The sequence below is a fragment of the Oncorhynchus tshawytscha genome, linkage group LG23 (genome assembly GCF_018296145.1).
Source record: "Oncorhynchus tshawytscha isolate Ot180627B linkage group LG23, Otsh_v2.0, whole genome shotgun sequence".
Lineage (NCBI taxonomy): Eukaryota > Metazoa > Chordata > Actinopteri > Salmoniformes > Salmonidae > Oncorhynchus > Oncorhynchus tshawytscha.
The window spans coordinates 4,790,919-4,817,983 of NC_056451.1; the positions used below are offsets into that span (position 1 = coordinate 4,790,919).

At 46.5% G+C, this 27,065-nt stretch overlaps 1 protein-coding gene across 2 annotated transcripts in view; it reads right to left on the bottom strand.

Moving 5' to 3' along the window:
• Positions 1 to 4,810: 4,810 nt before the first annotated feature.
• The window catches only part of LOC112223126 (teashirt homolog 1), a 40,984-nt gene continuing 18,729 nt past the window's right edge, over positions 4,811 to 27,065 (bottom strand). For both annotated transcript variants that reach the window (XM_024386102.2, XM_024386101.2), the window contains exon 3: positions 4,811 to 9,592. In XM_024386102.2, the coding sequence (XP_024241870.1) occupies positions 6,120 to 9,592 (3,473 nt within the window). In that variant the 3' untranslated portion in view covers positions 4,811 to 6,119. The remainder of the gene's footprint in view (positions 9,593 to 27,065) is intronic.

The window sequence follows — 27,065 nt, forward strand, 5'->3', positions numbered from 1 at the left end:
TAAGCCAGTATATGTCCAGGCCCGTCTGAAGTTTGCTAGAGAGCATTTGGATGATCCAGAAGAAGATTGAGAGAATGTCATATGGTCAGATCAAACCAAAATATAACTTTTTGGTAAAAACTCAACTCATCGTGTTTGGAGGACAAAGAATGCTGAGTTGCATCCAAAGAACACCATACCTACTGTGAAGCATGGGGGTGGAAACATCATGCTTTGGGGCTGTTTTTCTGCAAAGGGACCAGGACGACTGATCTGTGTAAAGGAAAGAATGAATGGGTCCATGTATCGTGAGATTTTGAGTGAAAACCTTCTTCCATCAGCAAGGGCATTGAAGATGAAACGTGGCTGGGTCTTTCAGCATGACAATGATCCCAAACACACCGCCCGGGCAACGAAGGAGTGGCTTCGTAAGAAGCATTTCAAGGTCCTGGAGTGGCCTAGCCAGTCTCCAGATCTCAACCCCATAGAAAATCTTTGGAGGGAGTTGAAAGTCAGTGTTGCCCAGCAACAGCCCCAAAACATCACTGCTCTAGAGGAGATCTGCATGGAGGAATGGGCCAAAATACCATACCAGCAACAGTGTGTGAAAACCTTGTGAAGACTTACAGAAAACGTTTGACCTCTGTCATTGCCAACAAAGGGTATATAACAAAGTATTGAGATACTTTTGTTATTGATCAAATACTTATTTTCCACCATAATTTGCAAATAAATTCATTAAAAATCCTATAATGTGATTTTCTGGATTTTTTTCCCTCATTTTGTCTGTCATAGTTGAAGTGTACCTATGATGAAAATTACAGGCCTCTCTCATCTTTTTAAGTGGGAGAACTTGCACAATTGGTGGCTGACTAAATACTTTTTTGCCCCACTGTAGGTGTGTCCAAACTTTTGACTGATACCTTATAGTGAACCTGAATTTGTCCAATAGAAACTCTCGTTTGCAACAGTTGAGCTAATGACTACACCCTAGATCAGCTAGCTAGATGCAGGCAAGAGTGTGCAAGGCGGTACTGAACACGTCAATGTCTGTCACCTTGACTACTCAAATTTCTCTCGACTTTTGCATCTACTTTGTAAACTTTCATTCATAGTCTAGGTTGTAGGAACCTCATGATGGGTACGGTGGAAATTTGAGTGTCATGTAGTAGCCTAAACCTATCGATGTTACATTGAACTGGGTGAATGGAATATGAAAGACAGTTGTCCAATATGCTGTGCTAGGAATAAGGCCATGCTCATTCAAAAGAAATCTCCCTCCCTCATCTTAGTAAATGGTACCGACCACTGATGGGGCGATTTAGAATGTTGTGCAGTTAGTATTTACTGATTGCCAGAAAAAATTAACACAATTGCACCCATTTCTCTTCTGATGAAAACAATGTGTAAATATTTTGTGAAACAAACACGTGACAGTGAATATTGTATTCGCTGATGACATTTTTGTATTTCGAGTGTTGCAAAAATTGGTCTAAGGCAAGAAAATGATCAAATGTATTTGAACATTTGATCATTTAGTGTTCTGCTATAGACACACTGCGTTTCAACATGGATCCAGAAATTGCTTGTTAGCTAGCCATTGAGAAGAAAACAACACAAATTCCCTTCTTAGGAGAAAGTAACCTGCAGTCGGGCAGTATGGAGAGATTTTAGAGGAGGGGAGGATGTTTAATAAAACCACATCCCTCATCCCCAAGATGGAGAAACATTTCATCTTCAGCATTTTGTCTGGGCATGTGATGGATGAAGGGGCTTGGCGATATACACCTGCAGTCCTCATCCAGGCAGGCTAAGAGATCATAACTAAAGACGTGGCAGACAAAGATTATCTCCAACATCCGTTATAGCTGCATTTGTCAGCCACCATCATCCTGCAAAGACAACTTTGTCACATCTCCCTCCGACGCCAACATAACCTTGCTTTGATAAAAGGCCCCTGGCTGGCCATCTAAAACAACTGCACTATTTCTGACACTAATATGGCATTTTACAAGGGCGCCTCAGTGGCAACCTGCAGATATCAATTACATCCAGCTGACGGACTCCATTGAGTTACAACACCATGAAACACCAGGGAGAGTGTTCAGGGTGAATCAATGATGCAGAAGACTGATCAGCAGCACAGAAAACATGGGCTCTACATGGAAACTTAAAGAGTGAAATTACAGAGTGAAATTTAATATCATAATCTTGAACAAACTATTTCTGTGGTGCGCTCTATTCAAATTGAAGCAGGTGAAGCAAATCATAAAATTTGACAGTGGAATGAGAAAAGGAAACCGCATTGTTTAGGCATTTTTCACCTTGCGCAAACACACGTGGATAACTTCCAAAGGCAGCGTTGACAATAGCTGCTCATATCAGGAGACAAACAGATTGTCCCGTATTGCTTTCAGATGTGATACAAAGTTGCCTTTTGTCTGTTTTGGTTTTGTTGTGCAGATACTCTCAGGCATTGTTTAGCTGGATTTGTGGTATTTTGGGGGGCTATTCAAACGTATGTTGGAGCACACAGAGTTCAAGGCTTTAATCGACCGGTGGAGGGATCCTCTGCTGCCGCTTGTCTTTGTTTAAGGGGGAGTAACTCTGATCTTTCTGCCTGCCGGTAACCGCAACATATTCACAGGTAAGACAGTCCATAGACACAAGGACCAAAAAGGCACTTGTTTTCTTATCCTACAACTGTAGGCATAGAGGTGTGTGTATGTGTGTGTGTGTGTGTGTGTGTGTGTGTGTGTGTGTGTGTGTGTGTGTGTGTGTGTGTGTGCGCGCACAATGTGCAGAATACAAACCCAGAGGTAGAGCTTAGTTTTATAATACACCTTGAAGGGGATTTAATGCTCCTGTGAGGGATCAGATGCAAAGTCATACTGGATATGAAAACATGGCAACACACACACTTCCTCAACCATTTGAACTACTGAGATCTGATAGAGCTTAGGAGTGACTAATGTTACATGCACCTTCGCAATTAGGGAGCATTTCCCTATACTGTGGGCTATATTAGGTTATTGTGTGTAGCGATGGTTCTTCTTTGGTATTTTGTTACAGTAGGAGCGGCAGAGAAGTTGATATGCTCACCTCCACATACTGTCACAAGCCCAGGTAATATTTAGTTATTCTGTCTGTGCCCCTCCTCGACACCCAACTCTGTCTGCTGCTCCTGCACATAATGGTCAGGATCCCTGGGAGGAAGTCGGCATTTACTAATACAAAACCTCGAGGAAATCCCTACGAATCCTCAGGGCGCACGTTTCTGCGTGCCCAAAACACAAAAGCTATGCAAATCTGCCCAGACTGTGTTTATCTACCCTCGGTTTCCGTTTGCACCTCGGGAACCAGCATTGTGTCCTGAACTGCGATTATCGCATGTAATTTACATAGAATGCGTACAGGAAACAGTGTGCTGATCTCTAACAAAGCAGGGATAGAGTCTCTATCTGCTCAACAGACAGCGATCTGACGGCAGAGCAGAATGACAGGTTTAGCTGTAGGGTATTAAACCGACAAACCTACAAGGTTTCCCCCTTTTTTCATTTCTTGTGTGCATTGAACAGTATCTCCTCAAAGTGTTCCTTGTTTATCTGCTCTGTTTGTTTTATAACCCAACTCCCCAACACCCCTTCCAGAGAAACTGCATCCTCATTCCATTTAATCTTCACTCTCTGTGTTTCCTTTGTCAACAAATCCATGTAGCACATACTAAGGTGCAGCTGGATAAAAAATGTGTATAATTTTCACAAAGACTACTTACTAATGTGTTTGTGTGTGTGTGTGTGTGTGTGTGACAATGATAGGCACAGCACACTCTGCCAATACAACACGTTTTGAGAATGAGGACTGCAAGTCATTACACTGTTGTGCTCCTCTGCTGATACAAAGTCTAGTTAGTACCCAGTCGGAAATCTGAGACCTGAGGGAGAGATGAGAGATCAAATTGTTGATGGTGCCATTTCTCTACAGCTGCTCAGGAACGTATCCTTATGTGAGACTGTTAAACTACAGCAAAGGTCAAACAAAGGTCACCTCCCACTGGGCGCGTTTCATTGAAATGACATGGAGACAACGTCGATTCAACCAGTGTGTGCCCAGTGGGTTAATACTAGGATTCATCTTTCTGTCCCGGATCTATTGTCTTAACTCTTGTAAAAGTTGGCTGTGTGACATTATCAAGATAAAACTCATATAATAGTATTGTTTCAGTCCAAAATACTCATTGCGTGACATCTTAATTGTGTTATTTATTGAGTTGCGCAGTGTCGACCATCAGCAGTCTGGATCAAATGGAACAGACACCCATCGGACTCGTTTCCAGGAAGACAGGCACAAGCACATTCATTCCCATCATGAAGACAACACTGATTCTTTCAGTGCAGACACTCCAAAGGCCAGTCACAAGCCTAGCATGGGGCTCACAGCACAATAAACCCCCTTACAGCTTATCATCACCCTCATCATTATATGATGATTCGCAGTCATTGGTCTGTGGCATGACACTAGGTTTTCTTTATAGACTTTTATCTTTTTTTACATCTTTATGTGTATCAATGAAGAAGGGAAAGCTAATGTTCTTTTGTGTGTACCTTACACGTAATATATCATTTTATGTCATATGTTATAATATAATGTTGCATCTTATATAACCTTGTAAAACACAGAAATGTTGTGCAAGGTGAGTATTTAGTTACAGTATTTAGTTAGTATTTCTTCACCAGAAAACAGTAACCACAGAGAATTATCGAAGTGAGCCCCAGTCTTTTCACTGTGTCTATGTACTTCCATGCAAAACAAACACACAATCACAAATCCATGACTGTTAACAAGAACTGCGTTGAGATTTATTTTACAATTGAGAAAAAAAAACTAAATGAAAACAAACTAATCGGTGCTAGAAATATTTTTTTTTTTTTACAATATCATCGATAAAACATTGAAATGTATAGTCATTGTGCATCGCTTAATTCATTTTCACACCATATCATGCATCAAATTGGATGCAAGTATAATTCAAATCATTTCTGTAAACCAAGCCAAAGAAGCTAAATTCTTATTTCTTAAAAAATGACATTTTTGTGAATCTACAGTATATATCTATATACACATTTTTTTTTAACTTTTTATTTTTATATATAAAATGACGATATAAAAGTTAAAGAATGCACACACCTTTTAAGTACAAATAATGTTGAGCTATTGCAAATGGCAAGATATGTCTTATGGAGTATGACATTTCACTGTGAGTCATTTACATGTAAAGGACTGTTCTTTTTATGGTTGAATTCAAAGCGGCAATTTTTTTTGTTTAAAGGAGCTTGTAACAAACAATTGGAAAATTACTATAAGTGATACTTCACATTCAAAAAAAAGTTTATTTGAGCAAACTTGCATACTGTACGGCCATTCATTTTCACTGACTGATATGTAACCAGAAGCAGCATTTCAATTACTCTGAATGTTTACATGATCTGTTTCGTTTTGTAATACACTGACAGATTTCTGAGCAGGCCATTCTTTAGCAAAGATGTTGCAGTGTGACAAGAACCGAGAGAAGAAAATAATTTATCTTTCAAATTAAAACAGATTTTGGACAAAATGCAGAATATCTTAAAACATGTTCTCTTTACAAATAAAATGTTAAAACGTCTATAAGGTGCTACGTCAGTCTTTCAAGGGGTTCTTCCATTCTTTTGGTGTGAACAATGAATTTTCAACTTCTTCATATCAAGTATTGTACAGTTTTCTTTTCCCCCTAATTCATTTTCTGGTCGCCACTTTAGTCACCATTGAAACAGTAGTAGTTTTTTTGTTGTCATGAAAAGATAAAAAAACAACTTGTATTTAACCTTGGTTCACTAAAATACATGCACAGAGCAGACAAATAGCATATAAATACATTACAAAATAAGTGTTAAAAAAAGCTTGCCAAAAAAAAAATCAAATAAGACATGGTCCAGTCAGGCAGTATCACAACAAAAAATAAGACTGATTTCTGGCGGCTCAGTTCGGCCCAGTGCAGTAACTGTGAACAATGTTATCTTAGTGCAATGAAATTCTGGTCAGTTACACAGCCGTCTTTCTGTCTGTTTATCTGTCTCTTCCCTCAGCTCCAGACCTCTCTACTACTTCTCCAGTTTCTCAAGAGCAGTGACGAACACCAGGTGATCTTCTGGTGACTTGCCATGGGTCTTGCTGAGGTGCAGTTTGACTGCGTGCTTGCTGACGAATGTCCGATTGCAAAGCCTGCACTGGTAAACTGAGCCAGTGTCGTCGTCTGGTGAGGTCAGTGATGCCAGGGTGCTGCCAAAAGTCATTTTGTCTGTGATCACCTTGGAGGCAGCCTGCTGCTCCCGTAGGTGCTCATTGGACAGCTTGGACAGGTCCTTCAAGCTGAAGCCCAGGTGAGACTCCAGGTGGCCGATGTAGGCGGACGCAGTCCTGAACTGCGAGGCACAGTCACCGCAGAGGAACACAGGCTGGCAGGAGTCCATGTTCTTCAGGAACTTGGTCCCGCCAGTCCGCCGGAGCTGGTACTTGACGTTGGCCAGCCAGTGAGAGATGGTGGTCATGGAGAGGCCTGTGAACTTGCAGATGTGAACCCGCTCTTGGGGGCCGAGGTCCGTCATGGCGTAGCGGCCCTCCGGGGTCTCCCGCAGGCTAGAGCAGAACTGAGCCTGGAGGATGAGGAGGTGCTGGGGGTTCCAGTTGGACTGCCGCCCTTTCCTCTTCTGGACCGGGGAGAGGTCCTCCAGAGCATCCTCGAACGCACTGCCGTCTGCATCAGACTTCTCGGAGATGGATGACGGGGCGGAGGACTTGGGTGTCAGCCTGCCTGTAAGGTTCTTCACCATGTCTGAGATGTCCATCAAAGCATTCTCTCTCAGAGGAGAAGAAATGTCAGACAGAGACAGGCTTGACATTATGGGTTTGTTACCATTTATGCTGCTGTTACTGTTGATGACAGTGCTGCTGTTGCTGTTGCTGTTGTTGTTGTTGCTGTTGCTGTTTTTGGACTTCCTCAGGTCCATAGGCTGGTCGTTGTTCTCGTACTGATAGTAGCGGTTGATGGGCTCGGCTTGCTTGGCTTGAGTCTGGTTGAAGGCCGGTTTCTCCATCACGCTGTTGCTGATCTTGTAGAGCATGGCCAGCGGGTCGCCCGCGGGGCTGACGGGCTTGGATGCCTTGCCCAGGTGGTTGTTCATGATTGACTGAAGTGCGCTGAGGGGGTTGATGAAAGGCCTCTCTGGTGAGTGATCGGTGATGATGCCCAAGCTGTTGGTGCCGTTGGTGATGGGTGACTGGCGAGTATCTGGGCCGTTCTTTGAATGGCTGTGGTGGTTGTCTACCAGGCTCTCTTTGGGCTCCTTTTTGCAGACCAGCTCCGACTCTACATTTCCAGGGCTGCTGTTCCTCACGAGGGGCTTCCCGACAGTGAGGTCATTGGGCCCTGATTGGTGGTCCCTCTGCTCTTTCAGTACAGGAGACGGCGACTTGATGGAGGATGAATGCCTGTGGCGGTCGAAGCTGACCATCTTCTCCTCTTTCTCTTTCTTCACAGCAGCAGCAACAGCTTTCCTTGTGACCTTCTCCACCAGCTCTTCCATGGCAGTAACATTGCTCCTGAGAGAGGGCGGAGATGCGGGGCTCCTGGGGGAGTGGCCCACTGAGCCTGAGTCCTGGTTCACCAGGCCACGGAGCCCGCTGTTGAACACCGGCTGGATCTGTACACTCTGGACCGAGGAGTGCAGTGCTGCATGTTTCATGTGGCCCTGGAGTTGGTAAGCAGCGTGGATGCTGGGGTAGCCACCACCCCACTGGGGCGTGCCCGTCTGGGCCTTGCTGATGGCACTGGACACAGTGTTCTCCAGGGACTTGAGGATGTCCAAACCTCCTTTAGGAGCCTCCTCCAGGTCCTCCTCTGTCAGATACTTATACAACCCAGCGTTCACCTCAGTCTTCTCACCTGGCTCTTCCTTTTCCTCTTTGATCTTTTTCTCCCTGGGTTCACTTGCCTCCATCCTCTCGTCTTCCGGTTCTCTCTTTTCGTCAGAGCCGCAGGAGAGTGCAGGGGAGACAGGCTGAGATTTGACGCTGGGGACGGGAAGCCTGGTGGTGGTGGGTGGCAGAGGGATGGATTGGATCTTCTCCTCCACCACTGAGTCAAACACTAGCTGCTTGCCCTTTTTTGAGGCGGAGTTGGTGACCTTGAGGAAGTGGCCTGTGACCATCATGTGGGCAGTCAGCTGCTGCAGTGTATCGTGGGAGCTCCCGCACTCCATACACTTCAGGATCTGGGCCTTGCGAGCCTCAAACTGCCAAGTGTAGCTGGCACCGTTCTGATAGCCGTAGCGGTTGTTGGGTGTGACATAGGGGTTTGTCGTGGACTTGGGGTCTTTCCCAACGTCCCCTTGGGGCATGTGGCCACCGCTACCATGGACAGAGTCTGGGGAGCATGGGGATACCAGGGCGTCCTGGAGGGCTCTTTTTTTGGCAGAGGGCATCAGTTTAGTGGCCAGGGCTGGCATTGGTTCTTTGAGGGGCACTTTCTGGTAATGCTTGGTCTTGATCATGTGGACGCTCAGGTCCTGCAGAGACTCGAAGGAGTGGCCGCAGTACATGCACTTGAGCACCTTCTGAGCGTCCTCTTTGCCCTCCATCTCCATCAGGGAGCGCTTGCGGGGCTTGGACCAGCGCTTGCCCCGCTCTTCCTCCTTGTCCTTGTTGTCGTCACGGTAGTGGCCCGACTCGTTCATGTGGACCGTGAGCCCCACCAGCGTGTCGTAGGCACCGCTGCAGTCTTTGCAGCGGAACTTGCTGGCGCCAGTGAAGACTGAGCCGTAGAGCTTGTTGTTCTGGCGGTAGAGCTGCACCGTGCTGAACAGGCTGGGCTCAGGCAGCAGCTGGTAAGGGGTATGCTGGAAGGTTTTAGCCAAGGCTGCCTGGTGCCAGTCATAGGCCACAGCCCCACCGTTACTAGCACCGCCACCGCCACTGCTGGTGCCACTGTTGCTACTGATGGAGGTAGCCACGGTGCCGTTAGAGCTGCCACTGCCACTGCTTGTTTGGTGGTTGGCGGTGGCAGTACTTCTTCTCCCATTGTGGTGGTGGCTGCTAGCATTGCTGTTCTCACTGTGGTTGTTGTTGTGTGTGGTGGTAGTGGTGGGGCTGGTGGCGGTGGGGATGGCGCCAGCAGTAGCAGGCGTAGCTTTCATGATGTCCATGGCAATGCTGGACCAGGAGGCATCTGAGATCAGGTTTGCATAGACAGCTTTCATCTGAGCCAGGCTGTCCCTCAGTGAGAGGCCATTGTTCGGTCCAGAGGGGAGGGGGGCTTCCTCCCTCTCATGGCCATCCCTGGAGGAGGTGCTCTTGTAGTCTGTGAGCCGGTCACTGGCATCGCTGAGCGGGGAGCCGTAGCCAGCGTCTGGGTTGGTGCCGTTACTGAGTGGAGAGGCCCGGTAGCTGGGCGGCTGGCCTCCATCCTCTTCCTCATTGCAAAGGTACGCAGTGTCCTCCCCGTTCAGTGACAGCCCGTCATCCTGCAGGTGTTCCTCGTCGACTGCTCCAGCCTTAAACTCGTCCTCTGGTGAGTAAGCTGGAAGAGAGAGCGATAGAGAAAAGGGAAAAAGGAGGTCAGCAAAGTGAAATAAAAGACTTACAATTCACTAACAGGACCACTGACAAAACATAGTGATGAATAGTCTGTGGCAGGAAATATCGGCTTTTATCTGTGTGTGTGTGTGTGTGTGTGCTCACGTGTATGTCTTTGAGTGTCAGTGAGTCTTTCTTAACTCCCTATTTCATTGCCCATGCCTGCTGTTCCCTAGGATATCGCTAACTGCTTGGCCTTGTTAGCCAGCTGCTTGACTCTCCTCCTTTCCTTCTCCCCCATGCCTTATCTCTATCTCCCCCCCACACACACACACAGTGAACTTCACTTTATTTAGTCATTCACGTGGTGAGCTTACGCAACCGATCAGGAGGGAGGGAGACAAAACAATCATTCTGGGATGTTGCAGCATCTCCTTCACCCACACTCATGTGCCAAAGGCCACTCTCGCGGAGTTAATAAATAAAATGATATTAAATACCAGACAGTACTGTCAAGTCATCTCTACAATGTCAAATAGGGGAGTGACACTCCTTGACTGTCTCTGTTATGTTAGACAGCTTATTGAGAGGTGGAAGTGGATATGAGTCATACTATACATTGTGTTCTGTATTCTTTTCCTCGACACATACCGTGTGTAAACAACTTAGCATCAAAAACACGGGATGAAACTAAAGAACGTACAGGATAGACAGCATAATGTAACAGGTACGAGAGGGAGAGAGAGAGAGAGAGAGAGAGAGAGAGAGAGAGAGAGAGAGAGAGAGAGAGAGAGAGAGAGAGAGAGAGAGAGAGAGAGAGAGAGAGAGAGAGAGAGAGAGAGAGAGAGAGAGAGAGAGAGCAAGGGAGAGAGAGAGAGAGCGCAAGGAAAGGGAAAGAGAGAGAGAGAGCGCAAGGGAAAGAGAGAGAGAGAGCAAGGGAGAGAGAAAGAGAGAGAGCAAGGGAGAGAGAAAGGGAAAGAGAGAGAGAGAGCGCAAGGGAAAGAGAGAGAGAGAGCAAGGGAGAGAGAAAGAGAGAGAGCAAGGGAGAGAGAAAGAGAAAGAGAGAGAGAGCGAGCAAGGGAAAGAGAGAGAGCAAGGGAGAGAGAGGGAGAGAGAGAGAGCAAGGGAGAGAGAGGGAGAGAGAGAGAGCAAGGGAGAGAGAGAGAACAAGGGAGAGAAAGCGAGGGAAAGAATATGGGAAATATTGTGAGTGTGTCTGCGAGAAAATAGAATTTAGGAGAGGCAGGAGAGAGCTGGTGAGCATTAAAGCCAGGGAGAGGTGGGGGCAGAGTAAAGAAGAGGTGGAGAGAGGGAGAGACGGAGCAAGGGAGGGGAGACAGGAAAGACGGCCCCCTCAGTTCTCCCTTTATCTCCTTCCTCCGTGGTGAGATGTGTGTCCTAGATGCCAGCATCAGTCTCTCGTGATGAAACAGATGTGCTGTCAGCTTCAAACAGCACGCTAACCTGTCATATCATAATCTAAGTGGACATAATACCTGATATATGTACACTGGCACCATTTACTGCTGCCTGAGAGGAGACGGGAGGGGAAAAAAGGCGAGCAGCTGCATACGGAAGTGTGTGCGTGCGTGTGTGTGCACGTGCGTGTTTGTGTGTGTGCCTGCATTGGTGTGTGCCATTCGCATGTTCTCATACATGTACGTTTTAACACGGTAGCTTTCGAACATAAAGGACCTACCGTTGTCTATAGGTTTGTATTTTCTGTCTATGACTGATATGCCCTTCTCTCCAAAACGAGCCACATACTGTATTCTGCTCATTCTCTTGATTCCTGACAGGATTTGGAGGGAAGCGAGCGCAGCACAGGAGAGCCTGGCTGTGTTTCAATCCCACTGACAGACAGAAGCTGAGACAGTTCCTAAAACTCTGAAAATCCCTAACACAGCAGATTAGCATTAGCTATCTACTGTGCAAACTCTAACTGTAAGACGTTTCCCCGGTATTATGGCAGCCTTCCCCTCACCAACGGCCAACCTGCGCTTGAAAAGAAAGAGGACGATGAAATCATACAGTAAAACAGGCGATTCAGTCATCACTAGCCTCTGATCAGATCCAGTGAACCCATGTGAAGAACTATGTCCACAACATCGGTGCTAAAAAACGGCATTTTGGCAGCCCCGCAAATCTACGGAAGGAAAGGGGGGAATGGAACGGAGGAACAATATCTGTGAGTGAATGGCGAAGTACAGGCCGAAGGCAGGGAGGGGGAGGGGCAGGGAATGGTGAACGACAGGACGTGAAGGAAACCCTTTGACGATAACTGTCAATCAATGCTTATCCCCTCGTGTTGTCATGGAAACAACAAAGAGAGGGAAATCAAAGCCTGCAGACAAAAGAACGGCTTAAAACATCTGTAAAATCACAGGTTGGGAAAGTGGAAGGCTTCAGAAACCATAAATATGGGATCTTATGATGAAACCCATCTAAAAAATTAGGCCTAGGTAGAGAATTGCGAAACATAAAATCTATATCTTTTGACTCTGTGATTAAATCGCAATCAGACGACAACTCCTCCCCCTCCCTAAAAAAACAACTAAACGGAAATAGGACAGCCATATCCGTTCAGCCATTCATGAAACCCGATCGAACACAACGACTCAAAGTGTCCTAGACCTAGACACACATATGAGGGGAGACGGGAGCGAAGGCGAGGGGTTTGGCGTGCTGTCCCCGGTGGTTTAGCTTGCTGAGCGGGTGATGGCTGTGAGCGGGGCCATCTGCACGGCCGTAAAGGCGCCTGTCACTTCTGCTCCAGGACGCCTCGCCGTCAAAGGGACAGGTGGTGGCGCGGCCAGGATGTGTCCCGAGTCCTGTGCTGTCACAAACGTCCGGGATCAAGCCACGCCATGTCACCGCAACACACACACACATTAAACGCCAAGCCATTTCTGGGCACCACACACGCACACATACTAAACGTTAGCAACACCACAGAAGATCTACATTGTTTTTGAAAAAAAGGTGTTAGTGGACAGTCCATCTATATTATGTGCAACAAACTGCACTATCAGTAACTGTTACCAAACAAAGTAAACCCTAGTTTCTTTTTAACTGTTACCAAACAAAGTAAACCCTAGTTTCTGTTTAACTGTTACCAAACAAAGTAAACCCTAGTTTCTGTTTAACTGTAACCAAACAAAGTAAACCCTAGTTTCTGTTTAACTGTAACCAAACAAAGTAAACCCTAGTTTGTGTTTAACTGATACCAAACAAAGTAAACCCTAGTTTCTGTTTAACTGTAACCAAACAAAGTAAACCCTAGTTTGTGTTTAACTGATACCAAACAAAGTAAACCCTAGTTTCTGTTTAACTGTAACCAAACAAAGTAAACCCTAGTTTCTGTTTAACTGATACCAAACAAAGTAAACCCTAGTTTCTGTTTAACTGATACCAAACAAAGTAAACCCTAGTTTCTGTTTAACTGATACCAAACAAAGTAAACCCTAGTTTCTGTTTAACTGATACCAAACAAAGTAAACCCTAGTTTCTGTTTAACTGTTACCAAACAAAGTAAACCCTAGTTTCTGTTTAACTGTTACCAAACAAAGTAAACCCTAGTTTCTGTTTAACTGTTACCAAACAAAGTAAACCCTAGTTTCTGTTTAACTGTTACCAAACAAAGTAAACCCTAGTTTCTTTTTAACTGTTACCAAACAAAGTAAACCCTAGTTTCTTTTTAACTGTTACCAAACAAAGTAAACCCTAGGGGTTTAACTGTTACCAAACAAAGTAAACCCTAGTTTCTGTTTAACTGTTACCAAACAAAGTAAACCCTAGTTTCTGTTTAACTGTTACCAAACAAAGTAAACCCTAGTTTCTGTTTAACTGTTACCAAACAAAGTAAACCCTAGTTTCTGTTTAACTGTTACCAAACAAAGTAAACCCTAGTTTCTGTTTAACTGTTACCAAACAAAGTAAACCCTAGTTTCTGTTTAACTGTTACCAAACAAAGTAAACCCTAGTTTCTGTTTAACTGTTACCAAACAAAGTAAACCCTAGTTTCTGTTTAACTGTTACCAAACAAAGTAAACCCTAGTTTCTGTTTAACTGTTACCAAACAAAGTAAACCCTAGTTTCTTTTTAACTGTTACCAAACAAAGTAAACCCTAGTTTCTGTTACCAAACAAAGTAAACCTAGTTTCTGTTTAACTGTTACCAAACAAAGTAAACCCTAGTTTCTGTTTAACTGTTACCAAACAAAGTAAACCCTAGTTTCTGTTTAACTGTTACTAGTTTCAAACAAAAAGTAAACCCTAGTTTCTGTTTAACTGTTACCAAACAAAGTAAACCCTAGTTTCTGTTTAACTGATACCAAACAAAGTAAACCCTAGTTTCTGTTTAACTGTTACCAAACAAAGTAAACCCTAGTTTCTGTTTAACTGTAACCAAACAAAGTAAACCCTAGTTTCTGTTTAACTGATACCAAACAAAGTAAACCCTAGTTTCTGTTTAACTGATACCAAACAAAGTAAACCCTAGTTTCTGTTTAACTGATACCAAACAAAGTAAACCCTAGTTTACTTTACACAGAGAGACACGGGGGTCTAGATGGTGTTATGATTAATGGGTCTGGGATGACTGTGTTCCTTTTCACTCTGTACTGTCTCAACATAATGTTAGGGCTGGAGGTGTAACACACACACACACACACACACCTGTTTCATTTGATTTGGGGAATGATAACAACTGAAATGGAATCACATGTGTATCAGCGCTTTAGCAGAGAGTAGGCTCAGCGTCATATCATTTCTTCTCAAACTTTGGCATCTTGGTCTGGCCCTTCCATTTTGTGTTTTTGTTGTCTTTCCAAAATCTGCTAGTTGTTAAATGAATTCATCTCTGTGTCAGGCTGGCGATGCCTCACCATTTGGCCGTAGTCAAACCCAAACAAAACAGATAAGAAAAGCAGAAAGGCGATGAAACGGGAGGGGGCGAGAGGGAGGGAGAGAGGGAGGGAGAGAGGGAGGGAGAGAGGGAGGGAGAGAACGGGGTTCGAGACCAGTCGGTTACTCCGCCATCCAACCCCCATTCCCCAACACCCCTCCTATTTCCTTACACACATTTCTCTATTTATCTGATGTGATTTTGGGAAGAGGGGTGCAATCACCGCAGTCATTTGCACCACTAATGTCCAATCCTGGCCCCCTTCACTCATGTGATTTAGGCTGGTGTTGGAGTGGGCTAGTGGGGGTATGGGGAGCTGGGAGGGAGGTGGGGGCCAGGGGCCATTTAGCCCACGCTCTAATGGGAAACTGGCAGTCTTATTCCTTCCCCTACATTCTGTTTGTCACCCCGCTCCTCCATTACGGTCCTCTCAGCCCTGATGGCTTTGGACAGGAGCTGATCAAAAAGCCATCGCTTGACCTACGCGCCGTGGCGGGGGGGGAATAGCTCCTCGGACCGGGACAAGAGGGGAGGCGGTTGTAAATAAAATGACATTATTATTTATTCTGTCCCGTCATGTAGAAAACCCAATTATGGTAATGTCTGCTGCCGGCCCGCCGTGTCAGAGAGATGGAGAGCAGACAGAGAGCATGCTGGGTTGTGGATTCCTCTGGAGCGGCTAACGTGAGAGAGCAGTGGCCTGCCTGCGTGTCGGTCTGCCCACCGAGGCCCTCCCCTCATCTCCGCCACCGGACGGTACACTCTTTAGAAAAAAGGGTTCCAAAATGGGTTCTTTGGCTGTCCCCATAGGATAACTCTTTTTGGTTCCAGGTGGAACTATTCTGGGTGACATGTAGAATCCGCTGGGGAAAAGGTTCCATGTGAAACCCAATAGGGTTCTACATGGACTCAAAAGGGTTCTTCCTGAAACCAAAAAAAGGTTCCTCAAAGTGTTCTCCTTTGGGGACAGCCGAAAAACTTTTTTTAGGTTCTAGATCGCACCTTTTTGTAGGCACAGAGGTACACAACAGCAGACCGGAATCTGGGCCTGCCACCCTCCACCCTCCACTTCCCACTCTCCATGATACAGTTGGTTGTTTACAGGACCGTATAGAGTAGGCTACATGCACTATAGATGTGTAAGAAAAAAACGGATACCTACTGTAAGTGTCTGGGGTTTAGCACCACCAGACGGACCATCTTACATAAATTAAGAGGTAAAAAGTATTTGTAAAATATAGAGAAATCGAAATATATAGGATAATTATCAATTTCTGTAATACATGATTTGTTTAGCTTGCATCGTCTTCCTAAGTCCTAATATCTAGTCTGGAGATGTGAGTGATATAGGTCCTCAAATAATTCCCCTCACTGCCACCCCCACCACTTTCCACCTCCTCCTCCTCCTTTCCTTTCCCTATCCTCCCTCCCCTGCTCTCCCTCCCCACACTGGTCCAACCACCGACGTCAACCCCTCCCTCCCTCCCCACACTGGTCCAACCACCGACGTCAGCCCCTCCCTCCCTCCCCACACTGGTCCAACCACCGACGTCAGCCCCTCCCTCCCTCCCCACACTGGTCCAACCACCGACGTCAGCCCCTCCCTCCCTCCCTCCCTCCCTCCCCACACTGGTCCAACCACCGACATCAGCCCCTCCCTCCCTCCCCACACTGGTCCAACTCACCGACATCAGCCCCCTCCCTCCCTCCCCACACTGGTCCAACCACCGACGTCAGCCCCTCCCTCCCTCCCCACACTGGCCCAACTCACCGACGTCAGCCCCTCCCTCCCTCCCCACACTGGTCCAACCACCGACGTCAGCCCCTCCCTCCCTCCCCACACTGGTCCAACTCACCGACGTCAGCCCCTCCCTCCCCACACTGGTCCAACTCACCGACGTCAGCCCCTCCCTCCCCACACTGGTCCAACTCACCGACGTCAGCCCCTCCCTCCCCACACTGGTCCAACTCACCGACGTCAGCCCCTCCCGAGGGGAAGAATACAGCATATGGCCAAGCACCTACAGAGCCTTAAATAAATGCTGCGCCATTCCAGCTCACCGTACCGATTTATCTCCACTCATTTGAGAAAACCTCCGACCGGAGCAGAGTGGAGCGGTGGCCACACACACACACTATTCTTGTAGACAGAGCCGGAGCGTGTGTGTGTGTGGACATGTTTAACAATACTTGTGGGGATCAGAAGTCCCCACAATGACAGTAAACAAACCAACATGTGACATTTTGCCAGTCCCCACAAGGAAAAAGGCCATTTGTCAGGAATTTAGGGTTGGGTTAGAATTAGGTAAAGGGGATACCTAGTCTGTTGCACAACTGAATGCGTTCAACTGAAACGTGTCTCCTGCATTTAAATCAAACCCCTCTGAATCAGAGAGGTGCGGGGAGCTGTTGTTAGAATTAGGGTTAGGGGTTAAAGGTTAGGAGTTAGGGTTTTGAGGTTAAGGTTAGGGCTAAGGTTAGGGGTTAATGAAATTAGGATTTTGAATGGGTATCGATTGTGTGTGTCCACAAAGTTGGAGGGGGGGTGGGGTTGACAGCTGATCTACACACAACTCGCAGGGCATAGTTACAGTTACTGTGGTCTCTAACCTTTAATATTTTTGTTAGCTTAAGTGTTAGCCAAGGGTGACGAGTGAGGCGATGAAGTCATGTCAGCGGAATGTCTTCCGGATTCTTTTCCTATTCCCTGACATCACTACGGGCCAAAATACAGCACAAAATACAATTATTATTCTTGAGATTCAAATGTGAGATTTCGATGGGAAACAGTGTTGGGCCGTAACAACTGTTACATGACAAATCTAGAGGACATCGAGAAGAAAACTACTGCCTGGCAGACAGGTAGCACTGTTCTGTGTGAAGGTTTAGACATATTGAATGAGAGGAAGGGGAGGTGTGCATGTACTGTATGTGTGTGTAGATACAAGAGGTAGGGTGTGTGTGTGTGTGTGTGTGTGTATTCTTGGCTTGTTTCTCTGAAATTATCTTTGAGTCGGATATTAATAGACCTGGCTCTATAAATAAAACGGAAGCACCACACACAGACACACAGACACACACACCTAATTTCTGCACCATGCATTCTTGTACACTAACCCACACAACCAGACATTTATTTAGCAACATGTTTGTTGGTTCTCCTGTCTGATTGTAAAGAGGGGGGGGGGGTGTAAAAACGAGTGGATGTTTTGAGCGGCTGAGTTGAGTGAATGCACTTGGTGTAGCACAGCTGGGCTGAACGCGCCGTGGGATCAATAGAGTGAACCAGCAGGGATCGATCGCAATTCATCTCGCTTTTAAAAAAATAACATTTTCATTCTCACCCACACACACACTGAGCATGTTACTAGCTTGTTAGGAGAGGGGGCAAAACATGTGGGTTCATGCACGTATAGGCGTGCATGCAAACACACACACACACACACACACACGCACACACACACACAGTCCAACCTGAGTAGCTGAACTAAAGCGATGCACGCACACAGAGGTTCAATAAAACAATATGGAATGTATTTATTTTGATTGGGCATATCAGCTCATCCCCGTCGTCTCCTTTGCATAACAAGCCCTGTATAATTAAACCATAACTTTCAACACGTCCGTTTAATTACCAGAGACAATGTCAGGAGGCAGGAGAGTAAACAAGTGCCTTTGAAGTGAGTTAAAAAACCGCTCCAACACAGATGCTGTTCATTTTAGGTGGGATGCTTTTATATGAAAATGTAATGTTCAAAAGAATGTGTGTGTGTGTGTTTTGTATTTTGTTTGTTGGTACTTCTCCAGGAATGCTTGGAAAGTAGTAGGCTGGTGAGGTAGTGGGTACAGGTACAAGGGGTATGGCGTGTTAGTGTCTGTGCCCGGACATGGCTGATGTGTGTGTGTGTGTGTGTGTGTGTATTACCCGGCAGTGTGTGCATTATGTGTGTGTGTGTTCCCTGACCAAACACAATGGGCTGAGGGTATAATAATTGATTGGGGGCCCCGCCTCCTTGTCCAGGGTGACCATGACAACAGACGACAGGGGGACAGACATGACAGTGGCTGGGACGGTCGAGTGGACGCTTCAGGTCAATGTCAACACACACTCGCCGCTTCCAGCAGCTTAGCTAATTACACAGCGGCCCTTAAGGCCACTTACAACAGGTTAGCTAATTAACAAACAACTGATTACAAATGAACAGAGAGGTGTTCTTAATCTCCCACCCCACAACGCGATGACGAACACTAACCGCTTGTAATTAGTTCTGGGTAAAGGGAGGGGTGGAGAGGGCAGGATTGTGTGTGTATGTATGTGCTGTTTCGGTAAAGGGACCGCATCTATGTGTCAAACTAACAACAACACTGTCATGATGTAGTTGCCACTTTGTGAAAAATTCAACGGTCCAGCCACAGTTAACCCAGTCTACGTACCTTTCTATTAGCATAGTGAGTGCCATCGAAATAACATTGGCGAACACAACTCACAGGCCCGAACGGCCATAAGGCTCTGAGTCACACCTGCCGACAGTTATAAAATCCTTTCTCTCTCCCTCCGCCCTAATTTTCACGGCCCCTAAAACATCCGCTCTCTCGCAAGGCCCCAAACGTCCATCTGCCCAAATAAATCCCTTTTTAAAATGTACCCCCCTCCCACCACCACCACCACACACTGGCACACACGTCACCTGTGCCTTTTAAGCTGCCCCAGTCCCCCTCCCCTTGAACACTTCCCTCGAATTCCACCTGCCCCCTTTCAACATCAATACCCCTTCCTCTCTCTCACCACAAAGGAACCTGTGACTTTAAATCTCTGTGTCAGGCCCAGCCCGACAAACCAGCAAGCCCAACATCACCTGGGCACCCCTCCCCCCCACCACCTCGACAAGACAACAGCACGGCCCAGAAAACGGCCCAGCCAGCCGCAGCTGTCTCCATCGCCTAGCAACGGCGAGCCTGATAGATGACCCCAACGATGGATAATTACCGTAAATCACAAGAGCTCAGACACTAAAGGGGAGAGCAGGGGAGAGAGAGAGAGAGAGAGAGAGAGAGAGAGAGAGAAGGATAATAAAGGAGGGGTGGAACTGGTCATGCATGCACTAATGCACCTTGATGAGCTCAGACCCCCCCCCTCCTCCACCCAAACACACACACCAAAACACAGGAACACAGAGGCAGGCAGCAGCCTTGTCGCTGTAATCCGACACCCCATTCCCCGCCTCCCTGCAGAGGCGCTTGTCTGTCAGAGATTCACATCAATACACAGAGGCGCCAATCAAAGGCCAGACAGAGCAGCCCAGAACATTGAGAAAAAAAAACAAGAAGACAACTGGATTGAGGAGAAATGGTGACCAAAAGTCCAAAGCAAGTTTAAAAAACATAAACATTTCACGGAGAACTGCCCAAAGCACAGTTTACTCACTAAAAAGGTTCAGCCTTTTTTACTAGTCGTACAAACTGTCCCTTCTCTCTCCCTCCTACTTCACTCATCCCTCCCTCTCTCCCACTGCATCCCCCCCCGTTCCAGATATTTGATCTGGTTCTGCGTGTGATAGATTGACAGGTAATGGGGAAGTTGAAGGGGCGAAGGAGACATGAACAGGTGTTCAGCACAGTCTTTTTGGCTGCCGTTAAAGCTGCCATGTCCTTCACTACATCTACACCACCTCTCTCTCTCCCTCCCCTCTCTCTCTCTCTCTCCCCCTCTCCCTCTCTCCCTCTCTCCCTCCCTCTCTCTCCCTCCCTCCCTCCTCTCTCCCTCCCCTCTCCCCCCCTCCCCTCCCTCCTCTCTCCCTCCCTCTATCCCCCTCCCCTCTCTCTCTCCTCTCTCTCCTCTCTCTCTCTCTCTCTCTCTCTCTCCCTCTCCCTCTCTCTCCCTCCCCCTCCCCTCCCCTCTCTCTCCCTCCTCCCTCTCCCCCTCTCTCTCTCTCTCTCTCTCTCTCCCTCTCTCTCTCTCCCTCTCTCTCCCTCCCTCTCTCTCTCTCTCCCTCCCTCTCTCCCCTCCCTCCTCTCTCTCTCTCTCTCTCTCTCTCTCTCTCTCTCTCTCTCTCTCTCTCTCTCTCTCTCTCTCTCTCTCTCTCTCTCTCTCTCTCCCTCCCTCTCTCTCTCCCTCCCTCTCCCTCCCTCCCTCTCCCTCTCCCTCCCTCTCTCCCTCTCTCTCTCTCTCTCTCTCCCTCTCTCTCTCCCTCCCTCTCCTCTCCCTCTCTCTCTCTCTCTCTCTCTCTCTCTCTCTCTCTCTCTTCTCCCTCTCTCCCTCTCTCCCCCCTCTCTCTCCCTCCCTCCCTCTCCCTCTCCCTCTCTCTCTCCCCCCTCTCTCTCTCCCTCCCTCCCTCCCTCTCCCTCTCTCTCCCTCCCTCCCTCTCTCTCTCCCCTCCCTCCCCTCTCTCTCTCCCTCCCTCTCTCCCCTCCCTCTCTCCCTCCCTCCCTCTCCCTCCCTCTCTCTCCCTCCCTCTCTCCCTCTCTCTCTCTCTCCCCCTCACTCTCTCCCTCCCTGTCTCTGTTTGAGAGATGTAATCCATCAACATATTGACAGGGTTGGACATGTAGGCCTACGGTCGTTCATGGGGAAACATATGTGCAGGTGGGAGGGGGGATAACACAATAAGAGCCCACAGTCCCAGCCATAAAACTACTGTGTGACTGTGTCACACTGAGCACTACCTGAGCAAAAGAGGTTGTTACTGAGTAACTCACTCTCACCTCTATGGGTTGGACTGAACCAAACACGTCATGTCATGTGTACGTCCCAAAATGCAATTATTACAGGATGGGAGGAGGAGAGAAGAGAGTGAAGACAGAAGGGAAAGAAAAACGAAGAGGAGTGTGATGAGTAGGAGAGAGAGAGAGGAGTAAGAGAGCGAGAGAGAGAGAGAGAGAGAGAGAGAGAGAGAGAGAGAGAGAGGAGTAGGAGGGGGGGGATGCAGGCCATAAATCAAAAGTGGTGACGGTAAATAACTACGGTGAGGCTGTAACTACCTGCCACCATGTGACCCCAGGAGAGCGTTCAGCGCGAGGGAAACAGGGGTCTCGCTGATAAATCCCCTCCAACTTTTACTGCATAACATTAAAGGACATGTCACCATCGCAAATCACTCCGGCTCTGCGTTGGAGATGGAAGTAGGGAGTTCAAAACAGGCTCCATTTGCATGTTGTAGCTCCAAAATTCCAGAGGAGTGGATATTGGATAAGAAAACCCCTCTCTGACTTGGGTGTATTGACTTGAAAGTACAAACACTTAAAGACATGCTCCAGAACTTTGGCGAGTAGTAAATCTTTTTTAAAACCTCTTGCTTTGGGCTGGATTTCTCAACGTGTAGTTCATGCCAGAGGTTGACCGATCGGCATGGCCGATTAAAGTAGGGGCGATTTCACGTTTTCATAACAATCGGTAATTGGCAATTTTGGACGCCGATTATGGCCGATTACATTGCACTACACATGGTTGATGATATTACTAGTGTAACTAGCTTGTCCTGCGTTGCATATAATCAATGCGGTGAATCACAGTCTACTTCGCCAAACGGGTGAGGATTTAACAAAAGCGCATTCGGAGTCAGGGTATATGCAGCAGTTTGGGCCGCCTGGCTCGTTGCGAACTGTCCATTTCTTCCTAACGAAGACCATCATTAATTTGACATAATTATGACATAACATCGAAGGTTGCGCAATGTAACAGCAATATTTAGACTTAGGGTTGCCACCCGTTCGATAAAATACGGAACGGTTCTGTATTTCACTGAAAGAATAAACGTTTTGTTTTCGAAATTATATTTTCCGGATTTGACCATATTAATGACCTAAGGCTCGTATTTCTGTGTGTTTATTATGTTAAAATTATGTCTACGATTTGATATTTGATAGAGCAGTCTGACTGAGTGGTGGTAGGCAGCAGCAGGCCCGTAAGCATTCATTCAAACAGCACTTTCCCGTGTTTGCTAGCGGCTCTTCCCAATGCTTGAAGCACAGCCCTGTTTATGACTTCAAGCCTATCAACTCCCGAGATTAGGCTGGCAATACTATAGTGCCTATAAGTACATCCAATACTCAAAGGTCCTATAATAACTACAACCTAAAACTTCTTAACTGGGAATATTGAAGAGTCATGTTTAAAAGGAACCACCAGCTTTCATATGTTCTCATGTTCTGAGCAAGGAACTTATAAACGTTAGCTTTTTTACGTGGCACATATTGCACTTTTACTTTCTTCTCCAACACTGTTTTTGCATCATATAAACCAAATTGAACAAGTTTCATTATTTATTTGAGACTAAATAGATGTTATTTATGTATTTTATTAAGGTAAAATAAAAGTGTTAATTCAGTATTGTTGTAATTGTCATTATTACAAATATATATATATATATATATATATATATAAATAAAATACAAAATCGGCCGATTAATCAGTATCAGCTTTTTTTTTGGTCCTCCAATAATCAGTATCGGCTTTTTTTGGTCCTCCAATAATCGGTATCGGCTTTGAAAAATCATAATAGTTCGGCCTCTAGTTCATACAGTACTTGCATAATCTATGAGCAGAATTACTGTTTTAGCTCAATTAGCCACGAAATCCCTAGTTTGAAAGTGACTCTTTACGGGACGATGTACAGGGCCATTTCACCTACATTTTCCCCCACGTGGACCAGCCCCCTAGCAATTTGAGTTCCAGCCAATGAGCTTCAGCCCCTCTCCCTTGAGTGACAGCTAGCAAGTTGCACACACAACAGAGTGAGAGAGAGAGAGAGAGAGAGAGCAATGACATGGTGCACATATCTGCACATACAGTATGTGACATAGTAGACAATTTTTGGGGGGTCGACTTTCGGGTCGTGAGCACTACTTTCAGAACTACTAGCCAAAAAAGTATACAAAAGTACCTGAGAAACTCTTTAAAGCAGAGATTATAATCATTCGGTAAATATGCTGGACCTCAATTGAAATGACTTAACTTGGTGGAGTTGTTAGTTTTTTAAAGAAAGGGGAGGATACGGGGAATAGAGAAATCCTAGCGTTTGAATTCCCACTGTAACTGCATTGTAATATTAAACTTCAGCACCTGGGTCTTGTTCATAAAGGCATCAACTGGAAGCAAACGGACTGAAACAGGGAGGGACTACCTTTCATTTTCATTTTCTGTTGCAAAACAATGTCTGCCGAGTGCCCTAATGAACAGGACCCTGCTCATGCAAATGCAGCACCTGCTCCATCTCTTCCAGCCCTGCCTTATCCCAAATGGCACTATATTCCCTACATAGTGCACTACTTCATAGGGAATGGGGTGCCATTTCAGACACAGGCCATGGCTAACTGACTTCACCAGAACTGACTCACAGGAGAACTTGATAACAACCGTCTGTATTTATTTCCTTGTTGCCCATCATATAAGATTTACACAAGTTAACAATATAACCAGCAGAAAGATACAGAGGTTCAAACGGGTCACTCCTTGGCAGTTATCTAGAAACAAACAGCCAATCACACACAATCACTTTGAAACACACATGCTTTCTGTCATTTAATAACTCTCTCTTTCACTCACTCACACACACACACACACACACACACACACATTTTTCAAGCAGTGTGCCGGGCATCTGCTGTCACACGACCTGTCTCAGTGAACTAAGCAGAGACAGACACTGTCAACTTAAGAGTGCCTCAAATGCCCACCTACGAACAGGTGAGGCAGGAACCACGGCTGCCTCTTCCTCCCGGTATAATTTGAGCTAATCCGCAATAGGAGATAGTCAAGTTTATGGCATATCTGGCTAACAGCGTCAGTCACCGGCAGCTTTTAATCTCGTATTTGGACCCGTTTCCATCACTCGCCGGCCACAAAAGCAGCCGCACAAAGTGTGATTACCTCGCCTGTTTTTACATGCCTGCATGACTTGACTTCTGATAATTGCGCGGATTTCCAAACAGGAGAAAGAATACACTTAGATTCCCTTCTTAGTGAAGGAAAGCAGGTCAGTTATGGCAGGCGACTGGCTATAGGAGAGGAGTGAAAAGGGAATGTTTCAAATGTGAGCTGTACACTGAGTGTACAAAACATTAGGAACACCTTCCTAATATTGAGTTGCACCCCCTTTTTGCCCTCAGAACAGCCTCAATTCGTCGGGGCGTGTACTCTACAAGGTGTCGAAAGCGTTCCACAGGGATGCTGGCCCATGTTGACTCCAATGCTTCCCACAGTTGTGTCAAGTTGGCTGGATGTCCTTTGGGCGGTGGACCATTTTAATACACACCGGAAACTGTTGAGCGTGAAAAACCCAGCAGCGTTGCAGTTCTTGATACACTCAAACCGGTGCGCCTGGCACCTACTACCATACCCTGTTCAAAGGCACTTAAATCTATTATCTTGCCCATTCACCCTCCGAATGTCACACGTACACAATCCATGTCTCATGGCTTAAAAAGTCCTTCTTTGACTGGCTCCTCACCTTCCCTGGGGCGGCAGGGTAGCCTAGTGGTTAGAGCGTTGGACTAGTAACCGGAAGGTTGCAAGTTCAAAACCCCGAGATGAAGAGGTACAAATCTGTCATTCTGCCCCTGAACAGGCAGTTAACCCACTGTTCCTAGGCCGTCATTGAAAATAAGAATTTGTTCTTAACTGACTTGCCTAGTTAAATAAAAGGTAAAATAAAAAATAAATCGACACTGATTGAAGTGGATGTAACAAGTGACATCAATAAGGAATCATAACTTTCACCTGGGTTCACTATTTCATGGAAACAGTGTTTCCAATGTTCTGTCCACAAAAAGTGGAGTTTAACACAGACACACTAACACACACACAAACTCACATGCACAAGAGCAAACAAACACGCACACTTCCTTTTCAGTGCCAAGGTTCACACCCTGTGGCGTTTGTCCTGCACTGTTGGCCACATGACCGCATGCATTTGAATGTCGGGTGGAGTGCATCCCTCCTCTTTTTCCAGAGAGAAGACAAGAACCATAAAAGACGACACACACACAATGAAGGCTTTTACCCGAGAGGGACTTAGAGGGGGTATACCGGGGTGCAACTCTGGCTGGGGGGTAGGTACTTTCAGGGCACAAGGCAAAAAAAAGCATGAGAAAACCAGCCTACGTATTACAGGAAAACACCTCCCAAAAACATTTGGGTGTGGGGTAAAGTTAATGCCGTAAAAAAAAAAGAGTTGAGGTGCTTGATTTAGTTGACGAGTCTCTTTCTCTCAGTCTCCCCCACAGAGAGTGGTTTTGGTTTGGCTCTTCCATAGAGGAGTGACCTGGGAGAGAGGAAACAGACAAAGGGAAAAGGGGGGAGACAGCACACGGATCCTAATGAAGCCATAAATCAAACGTCCGATGAGAAAAGACTCCGAAGGAGGATCACATCGCCGGGGATCAATGGAGACACATCTAAAGGAGGAGACAACAACAGCCCGGAAAGACACACACACACACACACACTAGATGGACACAAACGAGCACATTGCAAGTACACACAGGCTGAAATACAGCCTCATAAACACACACACATTAACACACTTGAACATACACACACATACTCGCTCACCAAGGCGCAGAGCAACTGAGACACGTGCTTGTCTCTAATCTATTCAACTTCCTCGCACATTGCCCCCCCCCCCCCTCCTCTTACTACCCAGGAGGGCTCCGAGTTACACCTCCACGCTCAATCCCTCTCGTCTAAATAATATTGGCCGTGATAAATGGCGCCATAACTCTGATATCCACAATCAATCTCTGCTTTAAAGACACATCCATCTTCTGTAATGCTGATGGGGGATCCAGGGGAGTGCGAGGGGTGTGGAGGGGAGGGGGAGCCGAGGGAAGACGTGACTGTTTTCCTGACCTCCTGGCGGGGACTAAGGCGGGGGGGTGTGGGGGACGGCGGGGCCCCGGTGGAGGCGGGCCACTGAGTGATGTCTGTCAGCTCACATCTGGCTGGGAAAATAAATTAGGCTTATGAAGACAAATGAAAAGGGCTGTTCCTGCCGCCGCCACCGAGACAAGGGGACGAGAGACAGAGAGCAGGAGAGAGAGAGAGAGAGAGGGACAAAGAGGCAGCGAGAGAGACAGAGAGAGACTAAATAAAAAAAGAGAGCGAGGGGGAGAGAAGCAAAGCAGCCATTAACATAGTCACGCTGCAAAGACGCAGAGCTCACTTAGTCAAAACCTTGTCCTTCTCTCTTCTCTCTCGCTCTTATTTTTTTCCTCTCTGGTTCTCAGTCTTTGAGTTGCAAGCCAGGAACATTCTAGATGGCAACATGGCCGCAGTATGAGGAAGACCAAAGACAAGACACGGACTCCTTCCTCTCTACCTCAGTGGTTGTGAAGTGTACACGGGGGGGGTCTGAAGATGCATTGGGGGGGTGAACTAGGGCTGGGAATTGCCAGGGACCTCACGATGCAATATTATCACGACACTTAGGTGCCAATATGATATGTATTGCGATTCTCACAGTTCAAAACGTATTGCGATTCGATAATTAGATTGTATTGCAATTGGATGTTCAAAACATATTGGTCACAAATGTCTGCTGCCATGAGAACGTTTTGAACAGTCATGGAAATAAAAG